Here is a 14204-nt window from a genome sequence, read left to right on the forward strand (position 1 = left end):
AGGAAGGATTGGAAGTCTCTGCTTGGGGACTAGGCCCCGGAGCCAGGCTGCAACAGGCCTCAGCATGGCCTGGGCCAGGCCAGGTCAGTGTGTTTGTCATCTGGTTCTTCTCAGAGCTGCTATGGGTAGCAGGTGCTGCTGCTGCACAGCTGCCTGGATGGAGGAATTGCGATTCCATCTGCTTCGGGTGGATCTGTGCAAATTGCTTTGTTTCTCAGAAACATCTTATTTGTCTTGGGCAGTAGCCAGGCCTCTGATGTGGGTGGTGTGTGCTGTGTCGTAAACTTCAGGCCCCAGAGCCTGAGCCTTGCTTGCCTTGCGGCCGGCTCAGATGCTTGTGTGAAGCCAGCCTGAAGCCTGTGGGAGACTTCAAGGTAGAGTGAAGGAATGTGCATGCACACCTGGGTGGACAGATGGCTGAGGTGGGATAAGCTAGTGACATGAGAAGACAGCAGAAGACGCCAGGTAAGGGATCTGGGGGCCTTCCTAAGCAGGGTCATGGAGTTGCGTTTAGACAACTGCTTGGCGATCCATGGGCTGGGGGAGAGGGCTCTGTTGTCACCCATTCTTATACCTGTCAAGGATAGTTAGATATTGATGATGAAACTGACTTCTGGACAGTTGATTAAACATACCACTAAAATTCTAAGTAAAATTGCATGTGTCTTCCCTCCTGAGTTCTCTCTTCTCCCACCTTCTTTCTCTCCCCTTCTTCTCCTTCTCTGGTTTTCCTGACCTCTGCTGTCAGCTACCAACAATACTAAAGGTATCCAACTCTCTAACAGGCAAAATAAACCAGAATATAGCCCTTCTAAAGGAACTGCTTTCTCTTTAAAAAATCTCTTATTAAATCTAATTAATCTCGAGGCCTAATTTATAGTAAAATATATCATGGGGCGGAAAGGAGGAACCATGGGTAGCTGTGACACACTTTGCACTTCTGCGTGCCTCTCATGCATATGAACTTTCCTGTTCTCCATCTCCCACATATGCACACTCGGAGCATGCGCCCTACCTGTAACTGCATGAAAAGTAGGCTGCATGGCTTTGAAGGGGCATCCAGAGCGCGCAGGGCAGTCAACTGAGAGCCTGACTCTGAATTGGAGCAGGTCTTAGTGTTTCTCATTGCAGTTTCTTTGGATTGTTTCACAATTTCTCATCGTTGGGCTTAAGACTTTTCAAACATTCTTTGGCCCTGGGAGGGAGTTGTATAACCATAAAACTTGAGAATCCTGGCCCTGGAATAAATGTTCCTTTAAAACCCCAAGGACAGAAAATTGAATACAGCTGTGAGGAGAGAGAGAGAGAGAGAGAGAGAGAGAGAGAGAGAGAGAGAGAGAGAGAGAGAGAGAGAGAGAGAGAGCGCAGAGCGCTGGTTCCAGGCTGCAGGCATCCTGACCAGCTTTCCCAGGGGTGCTTGGGTTGTGGCTCCTAGGAGATGGGGGGGGACAAAGTGCAGCTTCAGGGAAGGGCCAGCACTTCCTCAGAGCTGGGCTGTTGCTGGGCGGGGTACAGACTGCTCTCCTCTCCTCAGCTGTGCTCTGAGTGGACTGTGGTCCTCCCTGCAGAGGATTGGGGTTTCTAGGTCATTTGGTTAGACTTTATGATTCCACAGAACTTGTAGTCCCTAAAGTAACCTCGGAGCCCAAACACAGGCCTAAGGGTCAGAAGAGCCCAGAGTTCCCTCTTCTCCTGTGGCCGTGGGAGCACTGCCCAGTATGAAGTCTTGGGTTGTACCAAGACCAAGGCAGTCCCTTCCTCCACCCTGAGCCCAACTATGAAAACCAGGATGTCAATTCTGATGTTTGCCTGTTGGGTCCCTCTATTCGGGCTGTGGTTGTCAGGGAACAGTCACCATGGGCCCTAATCTTGAGGTGGCCTGGTATTACTCATTTCTCTCTTTGTCAGACTGTGTAACTATGATTTGTACTTCTTCCTTTACAAGATTAGATTACTGTAATTTTCATATCCTGGATGGCCCAGTAGGGATTTCAATTAATACTGGTTGGTCCAGGAAGCAGTCTCATGTTTCTGGGGAGAAAGGAATACACTTGCTCGCTTGGCCAGCATCTGAGCACATTAGCCAGGGCCCCTCTGAAAGCGATCCCGCCTTCAGGACTTACCACACCAGATAGCTGTCCATGAAGGTGGCTGTGCCTCTGCGTGACCGTGGCCTGTGAGGTGCGTTTGTTTAAGTGATGCCAAGCCTGTAGAGTAAGAATGCGCTGAGAAGGCCAGGGAGCGCCATGACATCAGGCTCTTTCATGAGAGAACTCTTCCCCAAAGAGGCATTATGGAAGGAGATACAAAGTGGGGGCTAGGGGCAGCAGAAGGGCAAACCTGCCTTTAAAATACTCTTAAATTTGGTAGTTTTTCTATGAGACCCTCTCTCTGTCCCTCCTTCCCTCCCTCCCTCCCTCCCTCCTCCCCTCCCTCCCTCCCTCTTTCCCTCCCTCCCTCCCGTGTGTGTGTGTGTGTGTGTGTGTGTGTGTGTGTGTGTGTGTGTGTATGTGTGTGTGTCTTCCTCAGTCACTCTCCACTTTAGTTTTTGAAATAAGGCCTCTCACTGAAATTGCTGCCCACTAATTCCTCTAGACGGAAAGGCCAGAGAGTCCTAGTTATCCTTCTGTTCTTGCCTCTCTAGTGCTGGGGTTATAAGCTGCACCCAGCTATTCTGTGGGTACTGGGGAATTGAACACAGGTCCTCATGCTTGTTTAGCAAGCACTTTATAAACTATGCCATCTCTCCAGCCCTAGAACTTAACACTATTGCAGTCTTTCAGCAACTGTTTATTGAACCTATCTCTTAGGCACTGTTCTGGGTTCTGATGACAAACAGCAGGCCACAAAGTGGACGGAGATGTCTATCTTCACACAGGTCATGGTGCGTGAGCCAGTGTCTCAGTGGAGCCATGAGGGGGATCATAGAGAGGAGCTCTGGAGTAGCTATGGCCATGCAAATGTACTCACTCCCTTCCTCCCACACAATAGACCTTTCTAACCTACTGCATCATGGACCGTGTGTGTTTCCAGCTAATCCTCCACTCTTTGCACATGGTCATGAATAATTCACTTGGTGTCAGGACTTAGCTGGTGACTCTAGATCTTTGGAAGGATGGTCTTCTGTACCAGGTCCTTGGGAGAAAGAAGTTGAGGTGTATCTTGTCTCCCCCACCAACACTTATCTACTGAGTCTCCTTTCGTTCCCACTTGACTGATGGATTCCATCTCTCTTGTGCCACCTTCCTTTCTTGATTCCCTCCTGTCCCTCACCCCCTCCCATGGAAGCTGTTGTGGTTCTGCTTGGGGATGTACGAGGCTGCTTTGTCTGGGAATAACTGAGTCATGGTTCTTGAAGAACTAAACACAGCTATAGAAAGAGCCTTAACCCAGGCTGGAGATTTTTAAGGCCTGGACGCAAATCAAGCCTTCCACAATGGCAGGGAAGTGAGAACACGAAGAAACTGAAGTGCTCAATCCCAGCACTCAGGAGGCAGAGGCAGAAGGATCTCTGTGAGTTCCAGGCCAGCCTGGTCTACAAAGTGAGTCCAGAACAGCCAGGACTACAAAAGAAACCCTGTCTCAAAAAAGAAAAAAGAAAAAACAAAGAAAGAAATTGAAATGTATGTTTGATGAAACTGAACTTTCTAGCTGCCTTCTATATCTTTCCAGTGCTTAGTTTTCCTCATCTTGTACCATTGGAGACCTGTGTTCCCAATGCCAAGTTGAAGCCACAGATACATGCAAGTTGTGACAGTATAGTGACATGGTACATACAGTGTACACTGGAGAGTTCAGTGCCGTAGCATACTGGACCATCCAGTAGGATTATTGTGGTGGGGAGGGAATTAGCACCATAGAATGACTATATTGTGTAGTGTCCCTCACTGTAGGCTTACTGAGCCATGCAGTGTCCATCACTGGATGATTACTATCTTGTGGAGAGGCCAGTGCTACTGTACCATGGAGGCTCCAGTGCAGTAGAGTGACTACATGATGGTAAGTCCAGTCATGGTGTGAAATGACTGTACAGTTAAGAGTCCAGCTCTGTAGAATGACTGTACAGGGAAGGTCCCAAGCTGTGGACTCACTTACCGTGGTCAGTACAGCTCTCTAGAATGACTTTGCTGTAGAGTCCAGCCCTGTAGAGTGGAGATTCCAGCACCGTGGGATTACTGTACTGTGGAGTGTCCAGTGGTGTAGAATTGCTGTTTTCTGGAGTGACCATTGCTGCAGGATTACTGTACAATAGGGGGTTCAGCGCTTGAGGGGACACTGCCATAGAGCATCAAGCACTGCAGAATGACTGTATTACGGATGTCCACTGTTGTCCACTGACTGTTCCACGGAGTGGCCAGGACTGTAGGATTACTATATAATAAAGGGTCTGGCACTCTAGAATGCTTGTGTCTTCCATGCTTGAAGGCTGTAGAATGGCTGTATCATGGAGTGTGTAGCAATTTAGAATGAATGTGTCATGTAGAATCCGTTCAGTAGAATCAATGCCCTGTACGGGTCCAGCTTTGTCGAATGATTGTAGAGTTGGCTGTTCAGGACTGGAGAGTGACTAGAGAGTGGTGGAGAGTCCAGCTCTGTAGAATGTTGGTTCTGTGGAACATCCAGATGTCTATATTAACGGTATTCCTGCAGGTTCCGACTGCAGAATGACTGCTCAGGGGAGGGTTCAACACTCTAGAATGACTGTACAATGCAGAGTCCATCACTGTTAACTAAGACATGTAGGTTCCAGGGCTATAGAATGACTTTACTGTACAATGTCCCGTGCTATAGAATGATTGTACCCTGCAAGATCCAGTGTTCCAGCATTACTGTACTGCAGGGTGTATAGTGGTATAGGTGACTGTACCATGGAGGGCCCAGTTCTGTAAGTTAACTGTGCTGTGGAGAGGCCATCTCTGTAGAACAATGTTACTGAAGACCTACTTCTGTAGGATGACTGTATTCTCAAAAGTCCAGCTCTGTAGAATGGCTGTAGTGGTCCAGGGCTGCACAATGATTGTACTTCATGCAAGAGAACAATTGTTCTATGAAGGGTCCACTGCTGGAAGATTACTGTGCTCTATGCCATAGAATGATTGTACTATGAAGAGTCCAGTGCTGTAGCTTAAGTGTAATGTACAGTGTCAGTGTCGTAGAATGACTGTACCTTGGAGTGTCTGCCTCTGTAGGATGACTGTACTGTCAAAGGTCCACCAGTGTAGAACGATTGTACCACATAGTATCTAGCACTGTAGAACTGTTGTACTTTACATGTCTATAGAATTTTTATGATGTGGACTGCCTATCACTTTATGATGGCTGTCCTTAGACTGTCCAGTGCTGTAGAAGTGCTGTGGAGGATTCAGGGCTGTAGGCTCACTGTACTGTGTGTGGGTGGTACTATAATATAGAATTACCTTACTGTTGTATGTTCAGAGTTGTACAGTGACTTCTTGGGCAGGGTTTCTTCCTGTAGAATTATTATATCATTGAGTGTCCAAGGGTTCCGAGTGACTCTAGCATGAGGGATCCAGTGTGACAAACATTCAGTGTTGTTGAGTGACTCTACCACACAGGATTCAGTGTTGTAGAGTGAGTGTAACAACACAAGGTTCAGTGCTGTGGCATGAGAGTATCATAGATTGTCTACTGCTATAAAATGGCGGTGCTATGGAGAATCCAACAGTGTAGACTGACTGTGCCATATATGGTAGAATGACTGTATTGTGGTGGGAACAGTGCTGTTGGATGACTGTACCACCGAGTGTCAAGTGCTGTGGAATTATTATACCACTGAGGGTCTAGCTCTCTGCGTTGCTGCGTCCCCTTATTACAGATTGGCAGGGCTCTTGAATTGCCATGATACAGCCATCACATGTCTCTGAACAGGATAAACCAGGTTTCAGGATGTGTGCTACCAGCTGGGTGATGCACATCTCCGAGAACACGCTCATCGGGGGCCACCTCACCCTCCCCCCCCCCCCCCATATCCAGTGTATATAACACTCCTGGTATTGGTGGCAATAGCACAGGTCCTTCCCTTTTTCTGGCAGTCCTCAGGAGGAACATAGATGCATCATTCTCTTCACTCAGGAGTAGGGATGGGTAACTCTCTGTTGGTGTCTATCTAGGCCAGCAAAGGAAATCACGACAGGGCTGTGCCTGGTGATGGTGGTACCTGTGTGGAAAGGAGAAGGCCTGACAGATCTTTGCTAGTGCAGGAAGCCCTCGCTTACTTGGGTATGTCCATCAGCTCTGCCTCACTTGAGAAGAGTCTTTGGGGCTCCGCCAAACCATGTCTACTGCTCCAGAGAGACAGAAAGTCTCTATTTTTAGATACCTAACAGTCTTACCTGGAGCACATCACACTTCGTCCATCTCTGGTTACTCACAGGACTCTTACTCTGGTGTCCAGGAATGTGGTGTTGGTCCAGCTGAAAGCAAGGCTGTGTCCCTGGAGTCTGGGCCAGGCTCACCCCTGGCAAACTCCCATTTCATTTTGATCCTGAGGCCAGCACTGTCTGGGCTGAGCTATGCAGCCCAGCCACAGCTCTGGAGTTGCCACTTAGGAGAATCAACTGCATCATTTGTTCAACCCACTGACTTACAAATGACCCCAGAGCTCAAAAGATCTTCATCTGAAGTGAGCTGAGTTTGCCAGAAGCTTCCAGAAACCGAGTGCAGAAAGACAGACAGACAGACTCTACAGATTGACTGAACATCCGAGAAAGCAAGAAACCATCATTACTGAAGCCATCTGCCTCTTAAACAAAGCGACCCACAAACAAAATGGCTGTGGTATAGATGGCCACAGTATTAGACCAACACTGATGCACGAGTGTAGATGTTAGGGGACCATGTCTGTTCCTGTTAGAACCCTAAGAATCAATCCAAGTCTTGTCCTGCGCCAGCAGAAATCAGGGTAGCAAGTGCACAGGTCCCGGCTATGTAGCCTTTCATCCCTGGTGGAAATGAGCCACTTTAAAAGATGTCCAGTAACTGCTCAAGCTCATTGCCATTAAAAAGCAGAAGCCTTGCTGTCCTGTGGCCCTGCTTTCCCTGTCCTGATCAGGTTCCAATGTCATGATTACTTTAGAACAAGAAGAGACATAATGAGAACAAGGCCGCCGCCCAGAAACACTTGGGCAGCCCTACCTAGTTTGTTTGTTTGTTTGTTTTTAAACTATGAATTGACAGATGATCCTGAGAAAAAAGCAGAGAATCTCTTAGCTACATTGAAACACATAAGGGCGGGGCTGGAGAGATGGCTCAGAGGTTAAGAGCCCTGCCTCCTCGTCCAGAGGTCCTGAGTTCAATTCCCAGCAACCACATGGTGGCTCACAGCCATCTGTAATGTGATCTAATGCCGTTTCCTGGCCTGCAGGTAGAGAACTGTATATATATATATATATATATATATAGTCTTTTTAAAAAATGAAAATAAAATCTTACAATAGAAAAATCTAAGGGCTTGGATATGTACTGTCCCCAGAACCCAAACAAAGAAGCTGAATGAAGTAGCATGCACTTACAGAAGTAGCATGCACTTACAGTCCCGGTGCTGGGAAAGGGAGCCAAGAGCCCCAGCCTGGAGAGCACTGGCCACTCAGCTGCATCTAATCAATAGTGCTAGGTCTCAAGGAGACACTGTCCAAAAAAGAAAAAAAAGAAAAAAAAAAGGAAAAAAGCACCTCATAAAGGGTGACACCCAAGGTTGACTTCTGGCTACCACATGCATGTGCACACACATCCACACACACATTAAACAAAAGAAAGCAAGGAAAAGAAGTGGGGGGGTACTGAGGAAGTGAGAAAGGGAAGGAGGGAGTGAGGGGAGGAAGAATGAATGGATGACCGGACGGACGCTTGCCTTTACCTGTAAGTGCTTTTGATGCTGGTGTTAGGGCTCCAGATCACAAACATTTATGTGTTTGTGTATGGAGTGGCTGACGGACTCACATTCTTCTGATACAAAGAGATTGTGGGTCCCCTGGCCTTTCAGGACCAGGGGAGGGTTTAGGGGAATTTTAATGGTGGTGAGGGAGGATGAGGGAAAGGCTGCAGACAGTAGTGCCTCACTACAGCAGTACAGCCTGTGTGGCTTCTCATGGTTGTGTGAAGATGACTTGATGGGGCATGGTAGTGATGTGGTGTGCCACTGAAGAGGTGTGAGGGTTCAGGCATTGTTCCCTGTCTTCTGGTCCTCACTGCCTGCTTTCTCTTTATACAGTGTTGTCCTTACAGAGAGTCGTGTAAATTAGAATACACCGTAACAGACTGGGATTAGCTTTCTTTTGCTCAGTTTGGTTCCTGGAATATTTTTTCCAGGTCAATGCATGTATCAGTAATTGGCTATTTTATACCATTTAGTAGTATTAGATGGTCTGGATCTCTCTACCACAGGAAGAAGTTACTTGGTTGGTTGGCTGCTGTCCAGCTGCCTCTAATGGCTGGGCATATTTGCCGTGGGCCCATTACTGAGTCCCTTACTCTGCACCAATGTCTAGTTTGGCTTTCTATGGCTGCGTTAAACATCATAGCCAAAGGTAGCTTGGGCAGGAAATGTTTTTTTTGTTGTTGTTGTTTTTTTGGGTTTTTTTGGCATGCACTTCCAGGTCACAGTCTAACACTGAGGGAAGCTGTTGCAAGGCCTGCAGCAGAAACTGGGGAGGAAGGAGGCCTACTGGCCTGCTCCCTCTGGCTCCTGCTCAGCCAGTTTTCTTATATAACCTGTACTATGTGCCCAGGGTGGCGCTGGCCACTGTGGATGGGATCTTCCACATCAATCAACACTCAAGGCACCGACATGGTTACAGCCAGTCCGGTCTGAATGTTCCTCTTCCCAAATGACACTTGCTTGTACGGAGCCGACTCTAGAAACTATCCAGGACAAACATGGACCTGCTATACCAAGGCCTGCCTTTTTATCATCAGTGTCACCCTGTCTTCTCATTGCCATATCTAGGTAGTACTCATTAACATGGGATGAACCAATTCTTTCATACTTTTCTGGTCAAGATTATTTTCCTTAGTCTAGGGCATGAGCCTTTAAATATAAATTTTAGAATAAGCTCAGAATTATTTCGTGATTTTGATAAGAATGATATAATGCTTACAGATAATTTGGTATTGATATCTTTATCATGGACCTAATCCATGGTCATAGTACATGTCTACTGACATATTGAAATCATTTTGGATGTTTTTCATCTGCACTTTGTAGTTTTTAACATTGGTTTATATTTCAATATTTAACCTTTTTTGAAAAGATGGTTAAGTTGTATTTTACGTTTCTACATGTTCATTCTTGATGTAAAATTAGTAACATAGAATGCATTTTTCTTAGCAACTGTATCATCATGGATCTTATACTATCCCATGACAGATTAGAATTCACAATAACATTGATATGACAGTTTATTTATTCTTGTTTTTGAACAGAGCTTCTTTGTGTAGCCCTGACTGTCTTGGAACTTACTCTGTAGACCAGGCTGGTCTTGAACTCACAGATCTGCCTACTTCTGCCTCCTGAGTGCTGGGATTATAGTTGTGCACCACCACGCCCAGCCTGATGTGACAGTTATTAATAGTCAGTTTTGTTAAAGTACTAGTGGTCAAGAATAGCACAGGAGAAATAGTTACTTGTCAAAGACATTGGAAACATCCGAGTATAGCAAGAACCAGTTCTTACCACTAATTTTACTTACTTGAGTTTTGCATTTTATGTCATTTTATGGAAATCTTGGTCCGGTGGGCATTTTCTAAGTTAGCTCAAAACTTGGGACCTTGACTAAGTGGATGGTATGATTAGAATTCACCAGATCCGGATAATCTAAGTCAGAAAGGATAAAGAAGAACCTGAGGGCTCAGCCTGCCTAGTCCAGATCACATCAGTTAGAGCCTGTTGGGCTGAGAACAGTCGATCAGGCACATGGGAGCTGGTGTCTACCCAGAGACACTGTATCTTCTTGCAGGAAAACTAACCTGTTGTGGCAGCAATGATCCAATTTTCTTCTCCCATTTTTCTCATAGTTGACTTTTTTTTTTTTTTTTCAGGGAATTTTATTTATTTTGACGTTGCTTGGCTGCAGAGCAAGGTTAAAACTCCTCACATATATGCATTAAAGCAAGATGGACACAGTTGTGTGTGTGTGTTTCTGATCCCAGCACTCAGGAGCACCAGGCAGCAGTGTATGAGTTCAAGCCAGCCTGCATTGCATAGTGAGTTCTTGGCTACCTAGCAAGAGCTTGTCTCCAGAAAAACACAAAAACAAACAAAAATAAAGCAGAGAGAAAGTTAGAAGATAGCTCAGCCGGGAAGAGCATTTCCTGCGCAAGCAAGAAGACTTCAAAATCTTTAGCACTTAATATGACTTTGGGGTGCTCTAATCCCAGTGTTGAGGGGCTGGAGACTAGCAGATCCCGGGAGTTCACTGGACAGGCAACCTGAAACAGTATAAGCTTTAGTGGGAGAACATCACTGCCTCATAGTAGACAGGTGGAGAGTTGTAGAGGAAGGTTCCTGATGTCCTCCACCGGCCTCAGTTGTGTACAGATGGACATATATACCTGTGTACACACAGGCACATACATACCACATGTGAAACACCAGCAAGCACTGGTGTTGATGAGGGATATACTAAACTTATCAGAGAAAAATGAGATGGGTATTACAACTCAATTAGATGCCAAAATTGTGCTGGAAAATTTTGGATGATTGCCGTCTGGAAGCGGATTAAAAATGAGTTTGATAGTGGTTGGGATTTAGCTCAGAGGTCAAGCCCACCTAGCAAGCACAAAGCCCTGGGTTCCCGCCTCAGCTCAGAAAAAAAAAAAAAATAATAATAATAATAGCTTGACAAATTGTTTTAAACTCTTGAACAAAATAGTCTAAAGATAGTGTCCAATTGTCACACCTCTCCAGGGTATCTGCTGTCCAGTTTTTAAATCAGCATATAAAAACTGGAGTTTTGTACATATTTGTAAGGCTATGGTGTTTTGATCCATGGATGGAGTTAGGATATTTAGTTTTCCTATTACCACAGACAGTCTCCTTTTTTCCGTGACTGCAGCATTCTGTCAGTCTTTTGAACCACACAGCAAAGCACTGTAATCTCTTCACCTAGCAAGGGGTTACTCTTTTAGGGCTCTGTATTGTCCTACAGGGTTAATTAGTGACAGGAATTCTGACCCTTGTCTTCAGCCCTTCCTGCTCCTGGCTGATGCAGCTGGTGGTCTGTGACACTCAGAGACAGACCAGCCAGAGGCCCACACAGCACAAAGCTTCGCTCTCAGCCCGGGAGACTTAATGAGCTTCGTGATTTACACTGAAGCCGTGGAAGACAATTAAGACTCAGCCTTATCCTTGTCACACAGCAGGGATGCTTGCCCTCGTAAGTACTTCTGTAAACTGAGTTCTAATATTTAGCTTCAGTGTTTAAAAAGTGCAAGTGGCCATTTAAGAAGTGGCTGCCATTGGGTTTTAGTTCCCCTCCCCCCCCGCCCCACCCCACCCCATTTGTTTTTAGCAGTTGCGTTCTGTGTGATGTTTGAAGGGAAACCGGTGACTGTTGCCAGGTCTTGTTGACTGGGAGAATAAACCTGGCCTGTGAGCAAAATGTTCATGCAGCCTTTACAGAAAACTGATGGGGTGAACTTTAGCGGTGTAGAGAGGGCTGCACGGGTCCCCGTTTGTAAAGACCGTGCTGCTGTGTGTGCTGTGTCACTTGTGCAACAGCTTATCTGTGCATCTGTGTCTTTGTGTGGTGTTTAGGATCTGGGTTTTACCCAAGGGCACGCTGTTCTTCCTTTTAGTATATGTCCTAGCGTTGGAGGCTCGTTTGCTCACCGAATTCTCTATTGTCACCTGTCGGCAGCCTTACTTTCTTAATTTCTCTATAAAACAAGCAAGAAACAATGGGGCCAATTGAGTTGTTTTCAAAGTGGCTGCGGGCCAGGCCCAGGCCGCTTGCGACAGCTGATGGGCTCTCATAGTGTCAAGAGCTATTTCTGGTCCATTAGCTGCTATCAGGCCTGTCTAGTTCAGGCCATAAAAGGCTGGTCCCATGTGGAGTTGCCACATTGCCTCTGACTGTGTCCTCCACGGAAGCATACTCAGGTTTCATGTGGATTTACTCCGTAATGGACGACTCCACCAAGACTAGACTGGGCAAGCGCAGCCTCGAAGATACCAGGGGCCTGGGGACTTCAAAGAGAAAACTCTTTTTATTAATGTTTTGGGGCTCTTTCTTCAGAGAAACTCTTGGGATGTAGCCCTCACCTATTTCCCGAATCTGGCATCTCAACGCCCTTTGGAAAGCACCGTTCTAAATATACCCTGCTGTGAATCATCCCACGACAGAGGCAGTTGCCTTGGTTGTTTGACCGCTGCTCTAACGCAGTGCCACTGGCCTACCTTAGGAGATTTTGCTTTTTGTTTAGGCTTTTAGATATAGTATTCTTCGAAGAGACTCTCCTCACGAAGACCCAAGGCTGAACTAGAGGACGTGACTGGGCTTCTTTCTTGTTAGAACAATAAGGAATTGCCCCTTTCACTTAGAGGAAGAAGGGTTACACAGAACTTTGAAGTAAGTACGTGTATAAATGTGGCTGTGTGTCTGGAGGACCCTCTGTGTGAGTGTGCTTCCTGGGAAGCTGTTGATTGAACGCTTCGCGGTTTCCTGCCCAGGCACGCTAGTTACTGCAATGACCCCTATGGCTACCCTGGGGAATACTTAGGGTTTGCAAAGATTGCATTTTCTTACAGACAAAGGGACCTACTTTATAACACAGAGAGGCGTATTACTGACAACTGCTTAATGTAACTTAGTAAGTACATCCTGTCTATAATTGGATTTCGATTTGAATTATAGGATTTTCCCAATACAGGGCATTGTTTTGTTTCATATCTATCTATTTATCCATCTACCCACCCACCTACCAATTTATCTATCTATCTATGTATCTATATATATCTGTCTGTCCATCTATGCATCCATTTATCTGTCTATCTATCATATATATATATATATAATCTATGTATCATTTACTTATTTATTCTGTCATTCATTGTGATGCTGAGTATCAAACCTCAGAGTATTGGGCATGCTCAGTGAGTGCTCTCCCACTGGCCTATGCCACTAGTCCTCACTTGTGTCACTAATTCATGTGAAACTGCAGAACGCCTATGAATCTTGTGTGCGCCTACTCTTTGCTTCCAGACTCCTGCCAATGCTGCTCAGATTCTTCAGTCTGACATCTAGAGCAGCTTTGGTCCAGATTTGTAAAGACTCTGATGTGAGGATCTAAATTTCTCACTGTAATTCATATTAAAATTCTCCAGTGAAAGGTGTGTTAACATGCCTTTTAATCCATGGAGAGAGAGCTCTGGACTCGGTTTCTTAATTTGGTAATGGAAAAGTAGTGGCAAGGTGTAGAACAAACACAGCAGATGGATTTGATACAAAGGAAAAGTGTCTTCTAGTGAAGTATGGCATAAAGACGTATGCACAGGAATTCTTTTTATCAGGGAGAAAATAGAATATCTGTAGTGGGGAATATCACTGGGAAAGCCACTGTGCTTCACCACGGGAAGCTGTACCACTCAGGAAATAGATTTCCACTGCATGTACCTGCGACTGGTGTGTGAGGGGCTCTGCTCAGCTGTATGTAGATGTGTATGTTACCATGGCCACGTGGTACCCCTGCCTGAGAAGAGCTGTAGTATGAATTGTGAGCACACACACACACACACACACACACACACACACACACACACACACACGCATGGACACACACACACATGCACACCAGAGCAGAGGCAAGGGGAGCCTGCCTCTTCTCACTAAGCCAGGAAAACTCTCCGACAAGCCTAGCAATTGAATGTCCTTCTAACAATAGGGTTTCGTGTCACCTCTGCAGGTGAGTAGCTGTGACATGGGTGCCAAGAGAGGTGGTGTGTGGTTGACATTGTTCTTCTATTGGGATGAGAGGAAGCTTGGTAGGTAACCCCAGAGAGAGGCCTTTAACAGGCCAGCTGAGCTGGTACCCAAGAGCATAATCATTATAGTTTGGGAAAGTTCTGACCTTCTGTGGACATGCTTGTTTATCTTTGCCTGTACTTCTGAGACAGCTGGAAGACTGAGTCCCAGTCCTCCGATGCACACCTTTAACCACACCTGGGGACATTTAATGCTCTACAACAG

At 46.0% G+C, this 14204-nt stretch overlaps 1 protein-coding gene across 1 annotated transcript in view; it reads left to right on the forward strand.

Annotated features, from left to right (window-relative positions):
• The first annotated feature begins 315 nt into the window (after nt 1-315).
• Svil (supervillin) overlaps nt 316-14204 on the forward strand; it is a 136430-nt gene continuing 122541 nt past the window's right edge. The window contains exon 1 of the mRNA XM_051151171.1: nt 316-465. Within this exon, the coding sequence (XP_051007128.1) occupies nt 441-465 (25 nt within the window). The 5' untranslated portion in view covers nt 316-440. The remainder of the gene's footprint in view (nt 466-14204) is intronic.

This window comes from Acomys russatus, chromosome 9, assembly GCF_903995435.1.
Source record: "Acomys russatus chromosome 9, mAcoRus1.1, whole genome shotgun sequence".
NCBI lineage: Eukaryota > Metazoa > Chordata > Mammalia > Rodentia > Muridae > Acomys > Acomys russatus.